This window comes from Sitophilus oryzae, unplaced genomic scaffold (genome assembly GCF_002938485.1).
Source record: "Sitophilus oryzae breed Bouriz unplaced genomic scaffold, Soryzae_2.0 scaffold_1502_pilon_pilon, whole genome shotgun sequence".
Lineage (NCBI taxonomy): Eukaryota > Metazoa > Arthropoda > Insecta > Coleoptera > Curculionidae > Sitophilus > Sitophilus oryzae.
Window position 1 is genome coordinate 1,485,137 of NW_022146173.1, and position 25,433 is coordinate 1,510,569.

The 25,433-nt window shown below is 33.5% G+C and overlaps 1 protein-coding gene across 1 annotated transcript in view; it reads right to left on the reverse strand.

Moving 5' to 3' along the window:
• The window catches only part of LOC115878243 (putative polypeptide N-acetylgalactosaminyltransferase 9), a gene marked incomplete in the record, with an annotated part of 411,764 nt that overhangs the window by 59,631 nt on the left and 326,700 nt on the right, over positions 1 to 25,433 (reverse strand). The window contains 4 exon segments of the mRNA XM_030894670.1: positions 1,791 to 1,898; positions 1,901 to 2,056; positions 17,579 to 17,718; positions 22,304 to 22,556. Of these exon segments, the coding sequence (XP_030750530.1) occupies positions 1,791 to 1,898; positions 1,901 to 2,056; positions 17,579 to 17,718; positions 22,304 to 22,556 (657 nt within the window).

Sequence of the window (25,433 nt, forward strand, 5' to 3'; positions counted from 1 at the left end):
GTTTTTTGTGTAAAAAAGGCCTCTTGGTAAAAATCGCTACAAGTGGTTCTCGAGATTTTGAATCTAAATGATCAATACCTGCCATCATTGACATAAATTAAACATGTTAGCTAAATAGTTATTAGATTGAAATCATAAATTTTAAATGTTTTTGTGCCAAAAGTTCAACAGAAACTGTTTTATCATCTTTTTTTTCGAAGAAAAACTTTTTTTTATATGTAATTTTTTGGATTATATTCGACACAATTTTTTTCATATGACACAACACTGATGAAGGCTATAATGTTAGCCGAAACTTTTTTTTTAAACCAAATAAAAATAATGAAAAACCAAATGAAAACTTAATCAGCGTTTTTCCCGAACCTAAATCCCAAGAAAATCAAAAATTTTAGAATAATTTTACATATAAAATAACAGCGATCTTTATTTCATAGCCATCGCTGACGCCTTTTTTTCTATGATATTGTATTATTTGCAAATATAATTTTTCGAACATTAATAACAATACATCACTATTAGAAGATATTGCATGTTTTTTGTTAAATTAGATCGATTTTCAAACCCCAAAATTTAAAATATATTTTACATTTTACCCATTATCTTATATACCTATTCATTATTTGTATATTGTAAAACATTTGTTGCATTTGTATGGTTCATAGTTTATTTGCCAAAGTATTTATTACTATAAATAGGTATATATATTGTATTTATTAACTGTATTATTATGTATATTTCATGTAAACTATATCATTTTTAAAATACAAACCAAAAATACGAGGAATAATTATGTTTTCCATGTATTCTACAACATATTTATTAATCCGTAGTATCTAACTAGCGTGACGTCATAAATCTCGCTCCGTGGCTGTTCTATTAGAGACGGCATTGGTCTGATATTTAGAAATGTCAAAAGCTGATGACATTTTACTTTTGACAATTATGACATTTCGTGTTGATTTTTGCAAGAAGAGGAAGAACTGTCACTTGTTTTATTATTTTTCTTTTCTATTTCACGAAAGTAAAAAGAGTTACCTATCTGATTCGTTCAGGCACTCAATTTAAAGAATATCAGTAACTTTTTTGATAGAGGGATTTTATATTTGCCATGTTGGGAAAAAATAACGGTCAAAATTCAAAGTTATTCATTTTATAGACTATAGTAGAAGTCATATTAACATCAAAATCAAATTTCCCATGTCAAAAAACTCCCAGATTTTCATCCAAATATTGACTTTACTTCAGAAATTATTTGGAACAAATCGAAGTAAAAATAAAACTTCACCCTGTATCTCCAAAACTAAGCATTTTAAGACATACATTTATACAAACTTTTAACTTTTTTTACTTATTTTTATCTAGATAGTTGCTGAAGTTTCCGCAATACAGTTTGGACCACCTTGTATAGGTTTTAAAAACTGCTATTACAAAAAATACTACTTTGAAGTTTAATCTTTTTTGGGGACATCCTATAGAATTCACTGAAATGATCTAAATTAATTATTAAAATGATCTAAATTAATAATTAATCTGCATATGCCCTTAAAATTACAGGTCAAGCCTCCGCGTCATAATATGAGAGTAGCACCTATAGCACCCTGTAGTATTGTCACCAAATTACTTTTCTGCATTGACACAAAAGCCAAACCAAGTCTCGAGAAATAACCGACACAAAAAATATTATCACCGTCAAGAGAAACGAGAGAAAAAAAGAGGTGTGACAGCAGGCAAGAGATTAAGAGAGAGAAAGAGCAAGTTTCCTCAACCGTCTCCCTCCTCCGTCCCGTTACCTGGTTGCCGCCCTGCCTGTGACAGGGCCACAAGCCCGCCGGCTTGTTGACGTTTTCCGGCTGGTTGGCGCTGTCCAGGCACAGCGCGTGCGCGCGGTTGGCGATCTGAAACGGAAACGGCGCGCGTGAATAAGCGTAAAAAAGCAAATGTTTACCTGGTTGCCGCCCTGCCGGTGGCAGGGGTAGAGGCCGGCCGGTTTGTGCAGGTCGCCCTTGCGCGCCGGCGAGTCCAGACAGGTCTTGCCGCCGAAGCCCAGGTTGCGCATCTAGGGAAAGGTTAAAGAGAAAGAAGAATGTGTAATTAGTATATAGAGAACAGAAAGAATGACAAAAAAATGTTGATTTTTTCTCCTGGAATTAAATTAATACATGTTCGCTACATCATTTGCTGAAAGAGAACAAACTTATTAAATATTAGCTAAAATCACAAAACTTAGATATACAGGGTGACCCAATATGCGGTGGAAACAGAACTAAGTAAGTTTATTAGACACAATTTACTTCTATACAATGTGCATCGTTTGTCCGTGAGGGGACATGAAACTTTAAAAAAATAAACATATTTTTAAGATATTTTAAGAACGATATTCCGATTTGAATGAGATTTAAGGTGCCTACTGAGGTGAACCGCCTATTTAAAAATAAAAATATTTCTCTAAATTCATGACATTCAGTTTTTAGACAGTATACATAAATAAAATTATTGATTTTTAAAATATTATTCACAAAACCAGAGAAAGGAAATTAGACTACAGAGATAATAGGTGTTAAGTAATAGCTTTAAAACTATCGTTCGAGATGCATTGATGTTATTTTGGTCCGTAAGTTTTGTGACAAAGAATGTTATTAAAGGTAAAGTAAATGTTTCCTCATTATTTAACTAATGTTAACTAAATCATATTATTTTATTTTCCTGTTGTAATTCTGTTCTGTTGTGTATGTATTTAATGGATTTGATTTATACTGTGAATAATTTCAGTTTAAAAGTAATCTAAATACGATCGTTTACTGTTCATTCGTGCTGATGTTGGTGGTGTAAGAATAAGGGCCTTGTTGAATGTACTAACACTTTTCGACCGTGAATGGGCGAATATCTTAGCTCACAAAAGAGCAAACAAAAACAATAAATAGAATAACTTAATCTAAATATATAACAGTGCAAATATCTTTAGATTATAATATTATAATCTAAAGATATTTGCACCAAGTTGTTTAGTTGAAATTATTTGCTCAAAATATCCGGATAATATAATAGAATTATTTATGGACTAGCGTTGTATCGATATCGGCGTTGTATTCGTTATATACTTTTGTACGAGGAGATATTCCCGAAAAGCTGCTTATATAGAGAGAAGGCCCGGAAAAGAACGGCATCAAAAATTAATTTCAAGAAAACTTCTGCACGATTTGCCGCCACAAAAAGCGACTGCTGCAGTCGCAGTCGTTCCCAGCACGCCCGACACGTACCGAATAGATCACGAACGAGTCCAAAATAAAAAAGAGACAAAGAAAAGAGTCGAAAAACACGGACCCACGTTTAGAAAACGACACATCTTAAGAAATGAACCAATTAAACTTTTTTGCTTTTATCTGGAAAAGTGTTTTTTTTTTAAATCAGAGACCATACTTTCGTAAATTAAATAAAATGGCATTTTCATTGCACAATTCCGTTGTCTATGATTCACATTTTCTTTTATCTGTTTTGCTTGTCTCTTTGACTCTATAGAGCTGCCAGATCCATTGGACGTTCGAAGAGTGCATTTAAATAAAGACAATACTGCATTTAACAATAATAGTAAGTGGCTGACAAAACACAAAAAATCATCATTATCATCATCATTTTCAGCTTATTCAACCATTTCCTATTATGGTGTAGCCTCGCTCACATACTCTTTTTGTAGTTGGGCCCATCGTCGTCTATTGTTGGCTATGCGGGCTCAAGTTTTCCCTGCTAATTCCCTAATATCATGGTCCCATCTGAGGCTGGGTCTTCCTCTAGGTCTCTTAATTACCTCTAGGTCTCTAAATTAGCTCTTCTCTTACCATGCTGTAATTTTTGTGGTCCATCTGTTGTCCGTCCTTCTTGCCAGGTGTCCTGCGCATTGCCATTTGAGGGACTTGACTCTGTGGATGACATCTATTACCTAGGTCTTTTGTCGTATCCACACTTTACTTTTACGGTCTCTCTTGGTTATTGCCAGCATATTTCGTTTTTCATTGAGCGTTGTGCGATATGCAGTTTCTTTATGATGTCAGTTTTAAGTGTCCAGGTTTTGGTATGTATAGGTCATGACAGATAGTACACATTGGTCGAATGTTTTCTTCATTAGATAGAGTGGCTTAGATTTGAATATGATTGAGTTTCTTCCATAAGTACTCCAAGCTAACTTAATTCTTCGGTTGATTTCTGGTAGTAGAGATCCCGAGCTGTAAAAAGGAGTTGTCCGAAATATATATATATATATATATATATATATATATATATATATATATATATATATATATATATATATATATATACATATACATATACATATACATATACATATACATATACATATACATATACATATATATATATATATATATATATATATATATATATATATATATAGATTTATTAAACCGCTTATACGAGCCCAAAAACTACGTTGCTTCATTGGGCTCAGACCCGATTTCGACATTTCAGGCCCGGGGTCGGGTCTGAGTACGATTTCAGTGGTTATCGTCTAGAACGGTTTCCCCACTTCCCCTGACCAAATTTCAGCTGGGCCTGAAAAAATGGTACACCGGTATTGTCACGGGCGGCGCCACCTTCGACATTAGTATAAGTGTATAAGCCGATTTACGTTGAATCGATGTATTCAGACCCAAGAACCGGCAACACGGTAAAGCAAACTATTAAAGGGAAACGAAGATATAGCCGTGTTATATTTGGTAGAAAACAAAATGCTCATACTTTAATTAGAATATTAAGAAGGTCCGTTCGGCTAATAAATATTAGAAACAAAATTATTTCGATCGGCGGGTCAAAAATTGTACGAGTACCTAAAAATTTATTTCGATGCTATGATTTCGTTGTAGAAGTAACTAAATTTTTTTTTCATCTAAATCGATCAGCGCGTCGTGTCAAAGAATTGTAGGAGTAACTACAAATTTATTTCGATGCTGTGATTTCGCTGTAGAAGTACCTAAAATTTTTTCGTCTAAATCGATCGTCGTGTCAAAAAATTGTACGATTACCTAGAAATTTATTTCGATACTATGACTTCGTTGTAGAAGTATTTAAAAATTATTTTCATTTAAATCGATCGTCGTATACCGGGTGCGTCTCAAAAGTTGCTTACCCCTACAACTTTTTTATTTTGTCAGATAAAAAAACGAGTTTTGGTATGTTTTTGTTATTAAAATGATCAAGGAAATCTATTCAAGGTCGTTACGCCGCGCCGTTACGCCGATACGCCGTTTTTAGGATAGTGTGGATGCACCCTCAATAGAATGACATCATAATATGTCAATTTTTTGACATTTTCTCATATGGTTTATTTGAAATAGTAACATGCGGTTCATAATGACAATTTGACTCGAAATACCATGTGTGTGGTACCAAATTATTCGTAAAAAATGCTTTTTCCAAATATGCTAACGAGCCTCCCTTGTTCCGTTTGGAAAAATTGAGATATGATTAAAAATACGATTTGGGCATCTTATAACAACGGGCCCGGACAAGACACGAAAATCATTAGATTATCAAATCTATTTTTCCAAGGCTTCTTGATTAAAAAATTAGTGTTTTTAATACAGCCATGGCACTCTAGATTGAAATTTAAAAAACAATTTGTTTAAAGCGAGAATGTCAAAAGTTGACATATGATATGTCATTCGATTCAGAGTGTCATTTTTTATCAAATAATGTAAAAATATACCGGGGGTGTCATTTAAAATCAAAAGTTGTAGTCATTTTCGGTGAAACAGGAAGTGACCAAAAACAATTGAATACGTCAATCATTCCCAATTTATGTCATATACTTACATACCAAATCTCGTTTTTTTATCTAAAAAAATTAAAAAGTTATAGCGGTGAGCCACTTTTGAGACGCACCCGGTATAAAATGACAGCAATCTTCATTTCATGCCACAGCTGACGCCGTTTTTTTTTCTCGATTATATGGTTGTTAATTAGTACAATAATTAATTTTATTACATTACTACGTTCAGTAAGATCTAAAATAGTAATTTTAGTGTAACAAAAATAATAAAAATATTGATTGCTACAGTACTACGTTGTATATTCAGTTTACGGTTGGATGCTATCTACCAACACCATATAAATATAACAAACACGTTCTATGGTTGCATCTCTATAATATGTTCTATCTTCTAACTATCTTTACTTACTATGTATTCGAAAACTTAATTTGAGTAATATATGGTAGTATAATATTATTAAAATTAATATTCTAATAAATTGAACTTGAAAATATGTGTTTCCCAGAAAAGTAGGTGGTTCCCAGACTATACAAATAGGGAATTCCCAGAAGTTCATGCTTTTAAAACCTACACTTTTTTTACTACTTAACTGCTATACGAATTTTATTTAAATTTAAATGATTACATTACACTTTTAAACATTTTGTTTACAGTTTCATCCAAACTCAACTCGCCAGATTAGACTTTAAATTATTTATATCTTGTGACGGGGATTCGTTATAATTATTTTGTTGGGTGTCGAACCATAAACTTTATGATAAAACTCGAAGAATTTCAACAAAACACTTTTATTAATAAACTTTACGTTTCCGTGACAAATCAAATCATATGTTTTTTCTACCTACTGTCCCTCGCTCTTTTTTATACTGTACTCGTCCAAGCGGTCCGAGAGGGGCCCTATAATAATAATAGTTCTCTGTTACAATTTTTAAATAAAACTTGTAGAAACAATCTTAAAGAATACTTTCTACCTATTTTGGTTTTTTTCGTCTGAATTAATCTCTTAATATTCTAAATGAATACACTTTACTTATTAGATAAGTATACACATGGCATACATATGATTCCAAAAAACGGCGTCAAATTACCTTTGAAATGACAATCGTCAGAATCGATCGTCGTGTCAAAAAATTGTACGAGTATCTAAAGTTTTTTTTATCTAAATCGATCACCGTGTCAAAAAATTGTACGAGTTTCTAAAAATTTATTTTGATGCTATGATTTTGTTGTAAAAGTACCTAAAGATTTTTTTCATGTAAATCGATCGAGGCGACGCGACGCGACGCGAAGGGTCAAAAATTGTACGAGTAAAAAACTTTAGGTACTTCTCTATATGTATAACCATATGCGAAAATGTCAAAAAATTGACATATTATATGTCATTCTATTGAGGGTGCATCCACACTATCCTAAAAACGGCGTATCGGCGTAACGGCGTAACGACCTTGAATCGATTTCCAGTAATTCTATTGGCTGAAATTTTTGACAGCTCAATTTGATAGATAAAAAAGTTTTCAGCCCTCTATTGGCTGAAAACTTCATCTGTCACAAATTTTATCTATCAAATTGAGCTGTCAAAAATTTCAGCCAATAGAATTACTGGAAATCGATTCAAGGTCGTTACGCAGAATACGCCGTTTTTAGGATAGTGTGGATGCACCCTCAATAGAATGACATATAATATGTCAATTTTTTGACATTTTCGCATATGGTTATACATATAGAGAAGTACCTACCTAAAGTTTTTTTCATCTAAATCGATCATCGTGTCGAAAAATTGTACGAGCACCTAAAAATTTATTTCGGTACTATGATTTCATTGTAGTAGTACCTAAATTTTTTTTTCGTCTAAATCTATCGTCGTTTCAAAGAATTGTACGAGTACCTAAAAATTTATTTCGTGCTATGATTACGTTATAGAAGTGCCTAAAGATTTTTTTCATCTAAATCGATCGACGGGTCAAAGAATTGTACCTAAGTAGTACCTAAAGATTTATTTCGGTGGTATGATTTCATTGTCGAAGTAATTACATCAAAGTAATTACGATCATCGTATATATGATAGTGAGTTAAGTATAAAGATAATATACGGGGTTCCATCATCACTTAGTAAACACTTACAAAATCTACTAAACCAAATTGATAATGCCATTGTAACTTGATTATGCTTATTACAAAGAAATTTAATTTTTAAAAAAATTTCAGATAAAAACGCTTTCGTACAGTAGCATTTATAAGACAGAATATATCTAATACTAACAATAAGTACAATAATATTCACTATAGCAGAAATGCACCGTTTTTACTTCTGCACTGTCATCAATTACCGCGTCAAAAGGTCCGTTCGTCTAATTCTAATATAAATATTTGAGAATTAAAAGCGGCAACGTCGTGGGTCTGGCGAAAACGAATAAACCTCTATTTTTTATATAACTGGGACAAATTAAACGGTCCAGCATCAGGGCCTGAAGGCGTCGCGTGAACATTTTTCGTCCGATATACCCCGGGTCTGACGGCCTATCTTTAACGTACCGGATCTGACTCCGTCGATTTAATAAATATATATATATATATATATATATATATATATATATATATATATATATATATATATATATATATATATATATATATATATATATATATATATATATATATATATATATATATATATATATATATATATATATATATATATATATATATTCTTCTACTATTTCTAGTGTTGTTATTCACTAGAATGTCCCTTTTCTCTACTAGTTTGTTGTACAGTGTGTCCCATTTTGGTTGAAATCATAGGGTATCTCCGTTATTAGTGAAGATAGAAGGGTACGGTTTGCACAAACCTGTCCCACTTTTTCGTCAAACGGAAGATGCTGCAAACAAATTTTTCATAGCCCTCTTAGTTTCTGAGCTACAGGGTCTTTTCGAAAATTTTGCAATTTGGGACACCCCCTGTATCTCTGTTATTGTTAAAGGTATCGAGAAGGCGAAAACGGCTTATTGTAGAACTTTTTACGTGGAATACAGTGGCGTAGTCTGTTTTTCTACCAAAAAAATATTTTTGAAAATATGAACTAAAGTTATGTTTTTTCAAATGGAACACCCTGTATGTTTATAAATCATATGATCTATCTTGCTATGTGCTTCTCAAAAATATATATCACTCTATATTTATTTTTACTATTTACTGCAATATTTAAAATATATCATTTTCTTATTAGTAGGCCGTGATAAATAACAAAAAATCAAAATGGTATTTACTAAAATAGTCATACACATATTAAAATTAATTTGGGATTGATATATTTTACTTTTGAAATAACTGTTACCACTGAAACTGTGAATATATTTTTCTTTTTTTATAACGGAATGGGTGTGCAAATATCTAAAAGCTTGAATTATTAAAGCATTTTTCAGGTGTTCGACATTGTTGTAGGTTGTAGTTCCCACGATATATTTCGTATTTCAAAAATCCCCAAAATCAGAAATCGAGAACGGCGAAATCCGAGAATCGAGGAGGCTATCAATATGTCTTCATTGGTTCCAATTCATTGATTTGAAAAATAATAATTTAACAGTATTCTAAATTTTCATAGTTATGAGGGGGAATGTTCCCCATCTTGCTGAAAATATATTTCACGTAAATTAGCTAAAGGAATATCTAAAATTTCCGATACGAGAGATTATTCGTACGATTCGTTCGATACGAGAGATTATTCGTACGTAGATTATACACGTATTCCAAGATTTACAAATAGCGGTAGGGAGTTAAGTTTCCCTAATATATAAAGAATTTATTAGCGGCTTCCAAAATAAAACAAGAGACAGATAGCAGTATACTTTTAATAATTCTTTAGTTTCTTTTATTATCAATCATGGCCTACTAATAAATATGATCTTTTAATAAAAACTTTTAAATATTGCAGTAAATAGTGAAAATAAATATAGAGTGATATATATATTTTTGAGAAGCTTATGGCAAGAGAGATCATATGATTTATAAATATACAGGGTGTTCCATTTAAAAAAACATAACTTTAGTTCATATTTTCAAAAATATTTTTTTGGTAGTAAACCAGACTACGCCACTGTATTCTACGTAAACAGTTCTAGAATAAACAGTTTTCACCTTCTCGATAGCTTTAACAATAACAGAGATACAGGGGGTGTCCCAAATTGCAAAACTTTCAAAAAGACCCTGTAGCTCGGAAACGAAAAGGGCTATGAAAATTTTGTTTACGGTATCTTCCGTTTGACAAAAAAGTGAGACAGGTTTGTGCAAACCGCACCCTTCTATCTTCACTAATAACGGAGATACCGTATGATTTCAACTAAAATGAGACACCCTGTATATTACTGTAGTTTTTGCTAAATTCATTTTGAGACCCACATTATTGCTGGCTGTTTTTAATTCATTAATTTGTGAAAAAGAATTGGTCGTCGGTGGAGTTGGAAAATATTTATACTAAAATTTATGTAGGGGTGGGGGTAGTTTTCATCCTTCACGTATTTCTTTTTTGATTTTTGAAAAAGTCAAATTTTAAAGCACTTAGTAAAGCATTAGTTAAGCATCGGACCAAATGACCCCTCTTTATCACTACCACAAACCATTTGAGGTGAACAAAATGGATCGAGGAATGTAGACGGATATAACATTCCTTCAGGATGGACTAACCTGGTATACAGACGGGTCAAAGACCGCTGAAGGACCATGAGCTGGATTGTTTTTTATCCTTTTCCTTGAGTAAACACTCAACCGTATTCCAGACAGAAATCTTCGCCATTCTACAATGTGCGAGAGAAAACAATAGAAGAGCTTATTCAGGTAAGCTCATCAATATATGCTCAGACAGTCAGGCGGCACTTGGGGCGCTTATGAGCCCAAAGGTATCGTCGAGACTGGCCTCGAAATGCCTGGGTGAACTGAGAGCTCTGGCACGAAGGAACAGAATTAAATTATTCTGGTGCCGGGCTACAGCGGCATCCAAGGCAACGAAAAAGCCGATGAGCTAGCTAGGCAGGGATCATCGGCATCCTGTTTTAGTCCAGAGCCAGTACTGGGAATACCCAAGTGTATGGCCCGTAGTGCACTAAAACTCTGAATCAGGGAAGAGCAGAATGTCCATTGGAGAAACAGATAGGGGCACAGGCACAGCAAGGCTTTTATCCAAGGACCTAGCTCTAAAACCGCAAAAGAACTGCTAATGCTTAGCAGGAATAAAGTGCGGATTACAACAGGCCTCTTGACAGGACACATGGCTGTCAAGTGTTACCTGAACAAGCTCAACCTGTATCAAGGAAGTCTTTGCTGCAGACTCTGCGATAAAGATCCTGAAACAGCGGAGCACCTATCATTGGGAGACTCTGGATCGCAAGCGACAGTTTTTATTTGGGAAAGCTAGGCTAGAACCGGAGGAACTATGCTCCCATCCTCTCAAGGACCTGGATAAGTTAGTGCAAGGCACAGAGATAGGAGAATGGGTGCAGATATAGAAAGGGGACAAACACTTCTTATGGAAAAAAAGCATAGACATCCAAAATCTCGTTCAAATCGAAACAACGGTTCTTAAAATATTTTACAAAACTTTGAATAAGAAGACTAAGGAAGGAGCATAATGCTATCCATGTATTCATGCATGGTGGGCGGAAAAGCCACCATAAAAGCTCTCTAGGGTGGGGATCCTTGACAGCTCTGTTTGACGATTCATTTGACACATTTGAATTTGATTTGAAATTTTGTGGATTTGTCAGTCTTTACGGAGCTTATTTTATGTTATTTATCATTTATTCTACTACTGATAGTTGTATAAAGGTAGTAAATCTAGCTGGAAATTGTGGCAGAACTTAAATTAACAGTGACACTATCGCGATTTATCGAAAAAGACTCTAAAATAGTTGGTTGTGTAGCGTGCGGTAGATCTCGGCAAAAATTGAGTGAAATAATGGAACAACTTTTCGCTAGTAAGTGACTATATAATATACATACGTGTAGTAAACCGATCATTTATGAAATTCACTTAAATTAACTAAATTATATATTTTTCTTGCATTTTTAGCTTTTATTTATTACTTGTCAAAGAATTTAGATACGTTAATTTGACTTACCTGCTTCAGTAGCGTATCGGATGTTTGTGTTAATAAATACTTATTATAACTTATCTATTTTTATTAGAATTATATATTTTTATAACAATTTTAATAACTACCAACATTTATTCACAACGTAAAATAAAACAACAAATTATTGAGTCTACCCCACGTCTACCCTACATCATATTTTTACATTTTTTAAATAAAATTAGAACGACACTGACAAACCGGAATTTAAGTCGGCCATATTTGAGGCCCATCGCGGTGTACCTAAGATTTTTGATATGCTCCTTCCTTAGTCTTCTTATTCAAAGTTACAAAATGTGTTTATTTTTTTAACGTTCGATGCCCTCTAACGGACAAACGAAGCATTTTTGTATAGAGGTAAATTGTGCCCAATGCACTTATTTCGATTCCAAAAGTACATACTAGTTCTATGTCCACGGAATATTGGGACAGCATGTATACTGGCTACCTTTGTTTTGTACAAGATGGTTTGTTTATTTCTATTATTTGTCTGAAACAACAAACAGAACTGAAAAACAAACAGAAAAAATTAATAAATGAAATGATACCGTATGATCGAAAAAAACGGCGTCAGTGATGGCTATGAAATGAAGATAACTGTGACACCTGTCATTTTATATGAAAAATTATAATAAGATAAGTTCCCTTTCTACTAAAATAAAGTTAAAACATTATACAAAATAAAATCATAGAGATTTCCGTATTTATAGTAACTGAATTTCCTTGTTACAAGTTTATTTACAGTTTTGAGCCATCGCAGATTTCGTTCTATTACGGCCATTGACGGATGAAAAGAAAGTGTAGCACTTTCTGCGAGTTTAATAGCGCTAGAAAATCGTTCAATTAACTCCCGATGTTAGTTTCGATGGCGAAAAGCAAATAAAATCTTTAACGAGAAAGTCTGATTAAATTACTTCTCTCTAATTTATGACGTGGAATTTAATCAAGGACCGTTTTTATTGAGTGACTTAAAAATTTAATATAAAACTTACAAGGGAAACTAAATTATTTTGTCTGAGCGGCCGCGGTGGAAAGTCAAGAGAACTAGATTAAACTGTCAATTTGTTCTCGGTTTTAAATCAGTTAAGATATCAGGATAGCATTGTTTAGCTTAATGATTTTAGCTACAGTAATAAAATAGTTAATTTAACATAGTTATAGGATTGAATTAAAATATTTCTACTAGAAAATGTTCTAAGATTTTAAAATACGATTCTGAATGTTAATAATAGTATGACTATCGTTTACTATGCTCTCTGGAACAGCATGCGGCCCGTCTCACAGTGCTTCGAACATATGGCTCTAGAGGACAAAAATGCAAAACTTCTCTTTTATTGTAGGCAATTTATTTAAACTAGGTTTATTTGACACAAATGATGAGTATTCTCATTGTACTAAATGATGATGTTCTTAGTCCCACGTTTATGAAAAAAAAAATTATAAATAATAAAAATGTTGGAGCTGTAAATATTAAATAAATCCCTGTGATAAAAAAGAACTAAAATAACATTAGAATATGATTCCTACAATATAAGTCTAATATAAGATAAAAATGTTTTTCTTTAATGAAAAAGAAACATTAATGTAATATTTAATTAAAAAAAAACTTAAGATACTATAAATTTATTTTAGGACAACAAAATGTAGATCGTAACTACTCTGATTCAGAAGAATCACTGCTGACAGAATCTTCCAAATTGATAGTATCCATATCACAGATAGATGAAGTATCCTCACATATAAGATATTTCTGTACATCATTTTCTAATATGTTACTTTTTCGCGTTGTTACTGTTCTTTTTGTTGGTATGAGGGGTTCGGATGTTAATAGTTACCTCTTTAACAGACCATATCCATATATTATTTTTTTCTTTTCTTGGGTATGAGGTTTTATGATAAATTGAAAGATGGAAACTTTTTTTATGCGACGTTTCGCTCCAACATAGTGGGCTTTTTCAGGTACAAGTAGTATTTGACTGGAAGGTTCATCAATATCTAATAAAGAACACATTTTTTGAAATACAAATAATTTTGAGTTCTTGTCCTTATGATCAAGCCAAGTATTAACCAGATCGGCATTGGTTATCAATTTTACTCCATCTGAAAAGTATTATAAAATAAAGTTCGTCGCAAGCAGACGCAGGTGAACTATACAAAAATTAAAAGTGTATGAATACACAACAAAAATATTCAATAAATACGATATGTTTTGATATTTTTTTTTTAAATGCCTTTTTGAAGTTTGAAAACGTAAAATTTTTATGCCCATTTAAGAATCATCTTAAAAAATAAATAAAAACTAAACAATCACGAACCTGTTTAGAAATAAATTTAAAGTACATACCTTGTTTAACAATATCCATAGTGGCTTTCAATTAAGTACGTACCGTTTAACTCCATAATATACAGAACTACTATGAATGTTATTCTTTTCACTGATAAGATAATGATCGCAAAATTTATTTTTAGTGAAAATATTTGCTAACAAAAAACGCTGTTTATGAAAAATAATATACAGGATGGTTGAACATAGCTATAAGTATAAAATTACATATTCAGATATTAGTAAATTTTAACTTTTTTTTTCGATTTTTGTCCATAGGACGAAGCACTGTGCGTCTGGCTGCCGGTAAACGTTGCGTCTACTACTGCGCATTGAAAGAAACTCCTATATTTTTTATTAGCCCTTTAAATTCTAGTATTGAATATAAACCGAACGAGTCTCCATAGCGCAGCGCGTAGAGGTTCCGCTATGAAGCGAGGAGTTAGAGTTCGAGACCGGGTCGGGGTAAAAACTTTTTTATTTTATTTTCCTTTATATTCTGACAGTAAAGTATTAAATAATTCTCGTTATTCAAAAAAAACAACAAATATTTAATACTTTACTATCAGAATATAAACGAAAATAAAATAAAAAAGTTTTTACCCTGAACCTGGTCTCGAACTCTGAATCTTCGGTTCGTAGTCGGAAACTCTACGCGATGCGCTATGGGGACTTGTTCGATTTATATTCAATACTAGAATTTAACAGACTAAATAAAAAAAATATAGGATCTTCTTCGCATGCGCAGTAGTGAAGGCAACGGGTATCGGCAGCCAGATGGGCCGCATGCTATTCCAGAGAGCATAGTAAAAGATATATCAAAAATCCAGCTTTCTTAAAATACTTTCTTGAAAACGTTGCTAGCTCTTAGCCCACGGCCACACAGAAAGCGTTTTTAGCGTTTTGCGTTTTTTGCGTCTCAAGCGCTTTTTGCGATTTTACCGTTTTAAGCGCTTTTTTCGATTTGTGTCCATTAAAAACACGCAAAAGACGCGGCAGGTCTGCAGTTTCTATCAATATGTCAATTAGTAACGTCGCAAGCTCGTGGATTCCCGGCCCGTCCAACAATCAATCCTGTGAGAAAGAGATAGGCGAGATCGGCGCCGTTAGCGTTGAAGAGACGAAGATAAAAGATGCTGGGATTGAATTGTGGACGGGCCGGGGTATATATTCGGAGACAAACACAATCTACTGATAATGCCAGTGGTGTGTGTAAAAATAATTATTATTATTTGCCATTTATTTTACGAATTTTAGTTTTTATGTCTATAGTTTTTTTATGTTGTAGTGAAGTGGTTAGTAGTTGATATAATTATAATAGAATATAATAAATAATTATAATTATATAATAGAATAGTAAATATCTCTAGTTGCTAATGCAATTTTAGGACATGATTTATGAAACATTTTGGAGTGAAAATTCTTTACGCGTGCTGGGAGTAAAATTCAAGGCCGTGGCATACGAGCTAGTGAGACGGCCCTGACACACGAGCTCTTTCTAACGAAACGTGTTAACGGCTTAGAAATACGTAGTGACGCGACGTGTATTTGTAAGCAGTCCACGTGTTTACAAAAATATTGATATTTGAATACAAATTTTGTAAAAGTGAATCAAATTATTACGCATAAAAAAACATTTGTTACAAGTAAAAAACTATTTTTAATATTTTACGCAAATAAAACTGTTACACGTAAAAACAATTTTTACGCGTATAAAACTATTTGTTACTGATAGAAAACTATTTTTACGCGTATAAAACTATTTGTTATTGGTAGAAAACTATTTTTTACGCGTATAAAACCATTTGTTACGTGTAAAGATCTATTTGTTACACGTAAAAACTCTTTTTACGCGTCAAAAACTTATTGATTTGGGTGAAAACCTTTCTTCGCAAAAAAATTATTTTTTATGTGTAAAAACTATTTGTTACACGTAAAATACTAATTTTACGCGCCAAATACTTATTGTTTCTGGTAAAAACTTTTTACCCCAAAAAATATTTTTACGTGTAAAAAACTATTTGTTACACGTAAAAATTATTTTACGCGTCAAAAACTTATTGTTTCTGGTAAAACAACTTTTGTTACGCAAAAAAATATTTTTACGTGTAAAAACTTATTGTTTCTAGTAAAAACTCTTTTACCCAAAAAAATATATTTTTTACTTGTAAAAAACTATTTGTTACACGTAAAAACTATTTTTACCCCAAAAACTATTTGTTTCTGTTTGTTTTTACGCGTAAGAAAATATTCCTTTAATTTGTTATTATTTCAACATTTCAAACTATACCTTTTCAAACATTTCCTTCAAATTTTTGAATTTAATAGAATCTTCCTAAAGAGTAGATGTTTTTTATAAAAATATTTTTAGATAATACCCTAAAATGAAAAAAAAATCATACTATTTAATTTATTTTTATTGTATTATTAAATATAACGTCCGCCTATGACGGGGTCTCATCTTAGAAAACGCTAAAGACGCTACAGAAAACAAACTGATTTGTTTTCATTTGCGTTTTTTGCGAGACACGCCGAACGCTATACGCTCTTGGTGTGGCCACTCCTATATAATCCTGTTATTTTGTTTTAGTTGCTAAAGACGCTTCATGCTAAAAACGCAAAAAACGCTTTCTGTGTGGCCGTGGGCTTAGACTACTACCGTTGCTACTACTTACTATACACAATTCAAGATTTATAAAAATAAGTTGTTACATAATTGTAGTTGATTTGATAGGCACTTTAACTTAAATAACTTTTGGGGAAAAATGTGTCTATAACTTTTGTGCTATATATACATATAATTTTTTATACTGTTAAAATAATTTATATACTGTTAAAATTTTATAAAATTCTATTCTAAACTTACAAAAAGTTATTTATCAGTGTAGTTTGTGATTTTAGCCAACGAAATAAAATAATTACCCAAACACAGCTCTAAATGTACGTAATGGACCTGTGCATCAAAAAATGTACCTAGTTATAAAAGAATGCAATAGTAAATTATTTTAATGGGTGATATATCATTAAAATAACTGCAATTGTCCATTCCAAATGAAATTCTATGGATTTAAAGATGAAAAAACTAGAAGAATAAATAAATAATGTGACGATACAGTACCTATAAAAATAATAAAATAAATTAAGTGGAATAAGATTAATTAAAGCATAAAGTACAACTTTTTTAATACGGTATTTCTTGATTTAAAACATATCCAGGTATACAATGAATTTTTGTGTTTAAAAAAGTTGCACTATATCTTCTTTATGTTTTATTTTCTTTGATATAAGAAATTCATTTTGTTTTCAAAATAATTACTAAAATTTTTAAAATACTAAGTTCCAAATTATTTATTACCTCTCCATTAGCTACAGCCTCTCCAGGAATAAAGAGTTCAGGATAAATGGTATCCAGATACCATTTGAAACTCTTGCATTCCAGGTCTTTCCTCAGGGTCTTTCTACCACTTATGTCACCAATGTCTCCTTTGTCGTTGCCTAAAAGAAATATAAACATCCTTTATTAATATTTTTAAGTATATTCCTATTTAATTATCAGCCTAAAGGCTTGCTATGCTCTATGGGCATGCCGCCGAATTTGTGGTAGAAACTGGGGATTAAACCCCAAAAATATGTACTGGCTATACGTGACGGCCATCAGACCTATTATCACGTATGGTGCAGTTGCCTGGTGGCAGAAAGCCAACCAAACAACGGCAAAGAATAAATTGTCGAAACTACAACGACAAGAATGCTTAGCGGTGACTGGTGCCTTCCATTCCACGCCGTCAAAAGCTATGGAAATCCTACTCGACCTACCTCCTCTTCAAATTCTTTTGGAAAGAGAGGCGAGATGGGCTACATATAGGTTTCTAAATATAGCACGAGGAAGCCAAGGAACAATTATGTTCATACAAAACCGGCTAGTAGAAGAACTACAGTCGGATAAGATTCTGGGAATGATCTCGGATCTTACACCACCAGTCCAACTCTTGACGCGCACCTACAACGTCCTGTTTCCGAATAGGGACGAGTGGGATAAGCCAGGAAACGGTTTACTACATGCGGAAATGTGTTGGTACACGGACGGATCCAAAAACGAAAAAGGATCTGGAGCAGGAATTTACTGCAGCAGTCCAAAGACTGAGATCTACTACAGTCTTGGAAAACACACCACGATCTTCCAAGCTGAGCTATATGCTATTGAAACCTGTGTGCAACTGCTGGTAGAACAGCAATGTACCGGGAAAACAATATGAATATTTTCGGATAGTCAAGCCGCGCTGAAAGCACTTGAGGCAACGAAAAGCACGTCTATGACGATTCTTCATTGTAAGAAACTACTCAATATACTGGGAGATAGGAACAAAGTGTCGCTAATATGGATACCGGGACATGTCGGCCTAGAGGGAAATGAACGTGCTGATTCCCTCGCCAAAATTGGTGCAGGCTCGCCATTCGTGGGCCCAGAACCGACACTTAGCGTTCCTAAAAATCTCGCAAGAGACAGGCTCTGTGAATGGGTTAGGAGTGCGACGTTCCGGGACTGGAATGACAGTCCCAGAATGGAACATGCCAAGAAAATCCTAGCAGGGCCATCCAAACATAGAACAGGAGAACTCCTAAAGGCCGGTAGGAATGGAACGCGTGTGCTCACTGCAGTGTACACGGGCCACTGCCGGCTGAGATCTCACCTACAGAGGACGGGACTGGTGGAAGACGCCGAATGCCGATTCTGTATGGAAGATGACGAAACAATGAAGCACGTTATGTGTACCTGCCCCGCTGGGAGCAGGACCAGGTTTGAGATGTTTGGCAAACCCATGCTAGACCTATCAGACCTAGGAGACATATCGCCCTCAGACATAACGGCCTATATTAGGAGGCTGGGTCTTGAGGGTGAACTTTGACGCGCTTAGAGCGTGTAGAAACTGAGCCACAATAGGCCCTCGCGGCCTCAGTGGAGGGTCCCCATGGGACCCACTCTTAGTCAATACAATACAATACAATACAAATTATCAACCTTGTCAAATCTCAAAAGGTAAAGATTTTAGATTTTTTTAAAAGACGATACCGATATCGGAATATTTTAAAGTACCGGTCCTGGTACCGGTATATCGGAAGACCGAACATGCCTAATCATTAGTGTATAAAGTATAAGGTATTAGATTTAGACCAATATCTCACTAATAGCCTGCGCAGTTTCCTATTCAGAAAAGGTTATTAGTGCTGCAATCGCACGCTCGGTTAATCTCCATTTCCCCCCACCCCGCTCCCATTTCTAGCCGCCATAATTTAAGCGAAAGCCCCGAAAGTCATTATATTTCGATATGTTCGGCCGCAACAACATCGTTTACGTTTATACGACGAAAAATTGTTCCGTTAGATTTCAATGCGGCGCGGTGCCGTAATTACGTTTTAGCCCCATTTTTAAACGGGAACAAATTAAGGCTTGATTGGCCGACCGACGCTAATTGGCCTTTGTTTTTCAAATGACTTTTGTCCGCCGTCGGCGCCGGCAACGCTGTAGCGGTTCCGCGGCGGACTAACGCCTAATTAACTACACGAAATTATACAGGGTGCTACAAATTCGAGGTACGGGCATTGGTATCTCGGAAACCGTAATAGATACGAAAATGGTTAAATTGGGGCAAAGTTACGCCTTGGGATGTTTGCCAACATGCTATCAAATAAGTTTCAAAAATTTCAAGGATTGCTGAGTTTTTTAGGAAAAATGGATTTTTTTGAAAATAAATTTTATTTTTTCCTCTCGTTACTTTTTAGAAAATCAAAAAACTAATTGCACATTCTCATAGCCACTTTATTAGGGCTATTTGACAGTATTTTTAGATTTTTAAAATAGCTGATAATCTGTGAGATACAGGGGCCAACTTAATTTTTTTAAATACGGATCTGCATTTTTTATTTTAAGTTTTGAAAGAACTCGATCTCCTGAGTACAATGATATGCCACACTTGATACTTTTTTTTGTTTTGGGTACCTTAACAATAACAAAACTATTTAATTACTATTTAAATTAATTAAGTCCGACTCTGTTTTTTTAATTTATTTAATCTGATTATATTCATCGCAACAATATTGATCAGCGCTAATTAACATTCAATAAGGAAAATCGAGCGAATTGGAAGATTCAAATAAATAATATCCAGGTCAGCAATTTAAAGATATTATTTTTGACTTTTTTCATTGTGAATTTGAAATCTCAATGTACGATCTAGTAATATCCAAAATATTAATCGTAGTTAATATAAAAAAAAAACTTCTACAAACTAGTTTGTAATGCTCTACATGTTCGAAAGGGTACCACCCGCCCTAATGCACAAATTTATTTTTCGTTAAATCTTATTTATATCTCTTTGAACATATCTTCTTCTCATACTTCCGAATGCACTCTTTTTTGTACTTTTTTACTCTTTTTGTACTCTTCTTCCGGGGAAATGATTTGATAATTTGATTGTTTATATTATTTATTTTTTATTATTTTATTGTATTTGATTTTCCGTATTCAATGTTTTACCCCACGTCATTGTTAAGTTTGCAAGCTTATCAGCATTGTAACGATGAGTAGATTAAATATTAAAAAAAACAGAGTCGGAGTTTAAAAAAATTGTGTTTAAATATCCGAAACAAAAAAAAAATTAAGTGTGGCATACCATTGTACTCAGGAGACCAAGTTCTTTTAAAACCTGAAATAAAAAATGCAGGTCCGTATTTAAAAAAATTAAGTTGGCCTCTGTATCTCACAAATTATCACCTAATTTGAAAATCTAAAAATACTGTAATATAAATAAATAATATAATAAGTGGCTATGAGACCATGCAATTGGTTTTTTGATTTTCTAAAAAGTAACGACAGGAAAAAATAAAATTGATTTTCAAAAAAATCCGTTTTTTCGAAAAAACTCAGCAATCCTTGAAATTTTTAAAACTTTTTTAATGGCATCTTGATGAACATCCTTAAAGCGCAACTTTGCCCCAATTTAACCATGTTCGTATCGGTTACGGTTACCGAGATACCAATGCTCGTACCCCGAATTTGTAGCACCCTGTATACAGGATGTGATAGACCGGATGATATTATCTGCTTATTCAAATAATAAAGATATTTTGATTAAGCAATGAAATGATACAATACGCTCGACGTAACAGAGACGATCAAAATTTTACCTATCTTACCAGCAACGGGGAAGCTTTCATTGGTGCGGGTGATGCGTCGCATCCCTTAAAATATTGTTATACGTTTTTATTTAAAAAAGATCTCTTCTAATGCAACATGGAGAGATGTTTGTTTTTCTTCTCTGTAGACAGATTCACACATTTCTAAATGAGGTTGAGCAGGCCAGACATCTCGGTTGCAATGTTGAAGAAAGTTTGGACCGCGCCACCAAATTTTGTGTTCTAAGAGTTGAGATGCAGTTAAACCACGAGATGCGCAATCTGCAGGATTGTCACTGGACGGAACATAACGCCAGGAAGTGCTAGAAACTTTGCCTTGGATATGACTTACTCTGTTAGCAACAAAAGTTTTCCATTTATGAGGACTGGCAGCTAACCAGGCTAAAACGACAGTCGAATCAGACCATGCATATATGGAATTAAAACAGAGATAATCTGCGTAAGTAGTAGTAACAAAAGTAAGCAAATCCGCCAATAAAACAGCTGCACAGAGCTCTAGACGAGGCAATGAAACAATTTTTAATGGAGCCACTTTACACTTAGCAGTGACCAAAAAAGTACTGACTTGACCACTATCATTGATAGTCCGAGATCTCCTATAGTAAATAAAAATTCTCAATAAATTTATTCAAATAATTAAATTCAATTTCAATTACGTAATGTGTGTTGGTCGAGCTTTATAGATATCGCTAAGACCTACGCTAAAAGCTAAAATAAAAATATCTTGATAACGCGATGATGCGACTGTCCTCGTTACATCTTGAACGCCGCCGAGTTATTTTAAATCGCTTTGTATTATAACACATTTTAAATAGAAAGATAAGTAAAGAAAAAACTATTTTTGAGTACATATTTTATTGGATTTATTTTTATTTATCAGTCTTACCTATTCTTTGGTAGTAATACTGTGAAAATTCATCCAACCATACTTCAGCTAATCTTACAGAATTTCTTCTCAGAACATTAACTCCCTGCCTCCATTTGTATGGCGATCGTTTCCTGAAAATGTGGCCCACGTGCGAGCACGGTACGATTTCCAAGGTACCACCGCACATCCACGTCTTGAACGACAGCTCTAAATTCTCACCACCCCAAATATCAAATCCTTCGTCGTAGGTGCCTAATCTTTTGAAGAATTCCTGAAACAAATATAAAAAATATGTAGCAGATATTTTGAGTAAACTATTATGTAAAACTAGACATGTGTAAACAATAGACTGACAAATATACATTGATTCGTTTTGACTCAAAATATACGGGCAAAATGTAATCAAACAGTTTAATACAAATTTGATTTGACCACAGACTCAATACAATCCTTTTTGCAAGATTTGACGTCATTAATGCAATTTCAGGACTAGATTCTTCAAGGTCTACTGTAAATTCCGATCTGCCCCTAATGGAACTCGAAAACATATTTTTCCAGTAAGACGAGGCACCACCTCAGAACGCTGTAGTTATCATCAAATTTTTGCAGCCAATTTCGAGAATAATTGAGTAGCTAACCAAGATCCCAGCCGTTGGCCGTCGAGGCACCCGGACTTAGTACCTATGGATTTTTATCCTTGCGGAAGACTAAAGGTTCTTACTTTTATTTTTTTTTAAATTGCCCGTGTAACCTAAACAAAAATTAGAAGTACTTAGTGGTTATGGGAGGGTATCTTTCACCCCTACTAAGTTAATAAATTCCGCAAAAAATGTCTAAAAACGGTCCCGTCTGCCCATAACAGAAAACGATCGACATGTCAAACACCTGTAGCAAAATATCATGTCTTGGTTTGCTATTAATTTTTATAAATATTATTGTCAAAAAATTTTTCAATTTGTAGACAAAGGTAAACAAAACAAACAAAGTAAACAGCAAAGTACATAAACAAACAAACAAAAGATAATATAAAACATTATAGAAATAATATTGTCAGACTTATTGTTTAATACAAACATTTATAAATGTTTACAATGTCAAAGAACAAAAAAATAAAAATAATATTCAAAAATATTTAGTTAGTTTATAGTAAATATAAATATCAATGACCTCTAAATAAATTTATTTCGATGTCATTAGTAAATATAACAGTAGCAAACATTAGACCAGTGTTTACAAGATCAAATTCGATTTTCAAAATATAATTCATTTACGGCGTAGAAAGCCTTGTCTAGTAAATAAGAGTTCAATGCTTTGCGAAATGAAGAAAATGATGTTATGGATTTGATTTCAAATGGCAGGTGATTGTGCATTTTTTTCGAGTTGTATAATATTGAACTTTTAACTAACTCTGAGCGTGGGGTAGGTAGATAAAGATCTTGCTCCGCGTTCCTGAGTGGATAAGTGTGAGATGACCGTTCTTGAGAAGCTGATACAGGCTTACGTATTAGGCAAACGGATTCAAATATAAATAAGGAAGGAAGAGTCAATATTTTTAATTTTTTAAAAAAGTCCTGGCAATGAGTTCTGGTGTTTAGTCCCAGTGAATATCGAAAAGCTCTCTTCTGGAGCTTGAAAATGCGGTCAAATTGAGTCGCACAACACGTACCGCAGAATGGAAGAGCATACCTGAGGTGCGACTCAAAAAGTGCATAATAAACAGTTCTAGCCACTGACAAGTTAAGCTCCTTAGAAACAGATCTTAATACAAAACAGGCAGAGCTTAATTTTTTCGACAAAGCGTCGATATGCATGTCCCATTTCAAAGAATTGTCTACAAGCCCTAAATTTTTTACAGATTTTACGACGTCAATGGTTGTGTTGCTAAGTACAAAAGGCTGCAGCGAGTTTTTATACGACAAAGCTTTAGGTTTAGAAATGTTCAGACTCAGGAGGTTCGAATCGCACCATGATTTAATGGTGATTAAGTCATTTGATATAATCCTATGAAGTGCCGTGACGTCCTTGTTGCTCCAAGTGAAGCTAGTGTCGTCCGCAAAAAGACATATTTTGCCACTGATGTTTATGTTAGCAATGTCGTTAATAAAAAGAAGAAACAAAATAGGGCCTAGTACTGAGCCTTGTGGTACTCCACATTCTATTGGCTTGCTATTGACTTCTGTTGCTCAGATACGACTTAAACCATTCGAGAGATGTTCCCCTGAACCCATAGTGCTGCAGTTTATTAATTAGGATCTTATGATTTGCCATACCCTAAAGGCTGGAGTAAACTTTATTAAGAAGGGAAAACATGGCGTCATTTGTGGACTTGTTGCTTATAAATCCAAATTGATATTCAGTATTTTGTACTTAAACAGAAAAGATACCAGCCTTGTTTTAACCAACCTTTCTATGATCTTAGATAGCGATGGAAGGAGTGCAATTGGGCGATAGTTAGAAGCTTCATCTTTGTCCCCTCCTTTATGCAGAGGAATGATTATTGCCGTCTTAAGACATTTTGGAAAAATACCATTTTGGAATGACATGTTTATTAAAGTAGTTAGGTGATTCAGAGTCCTTTCTGGTAGATTCGAAAACATTTTTAAAGTTAGTCCGTCGGTCCCAGATGAGGATTTATTTTTGATGGTATTAATTGTACTGCGAAGCTCTTCTAAAACTACGGGCGAAAAAAGAAATAATTTTTTTATTTATTGTTATTAGATATAGTTTAAATGTATTGATGTTGTTAAATATAGTTTAAATTGTAATAAAATTAATCATTTCACATTGCAAACATTATTTTCGTTTTAATTGCTGCTCATAGCTAGATTTTTTTTTGCATTACAGCCGGCCGCGGCGTCGTTCAAAATCTACTTATCCAAAGTGGGCGAATTTTTATAAACTCTATATCTCGAAAAGGAGTCGAGCAAAATATCAAGTGTGGTATATTTTTGGAAAGGTAATTTTACATTACTTTCAATGAATTAAAAATATATAGGGTGTCCCATATAAAAAAGTCAAATTTTCTGTTGATAATTCATAAATTATTAATTTTGAAAACAACTATTCTTAAACCATTAAATTCTACGTAAAAAGGTGCTTTGGAAATGTTTTCACAAAAATACAAAACTTTCCATAGCAAAAAGTTACA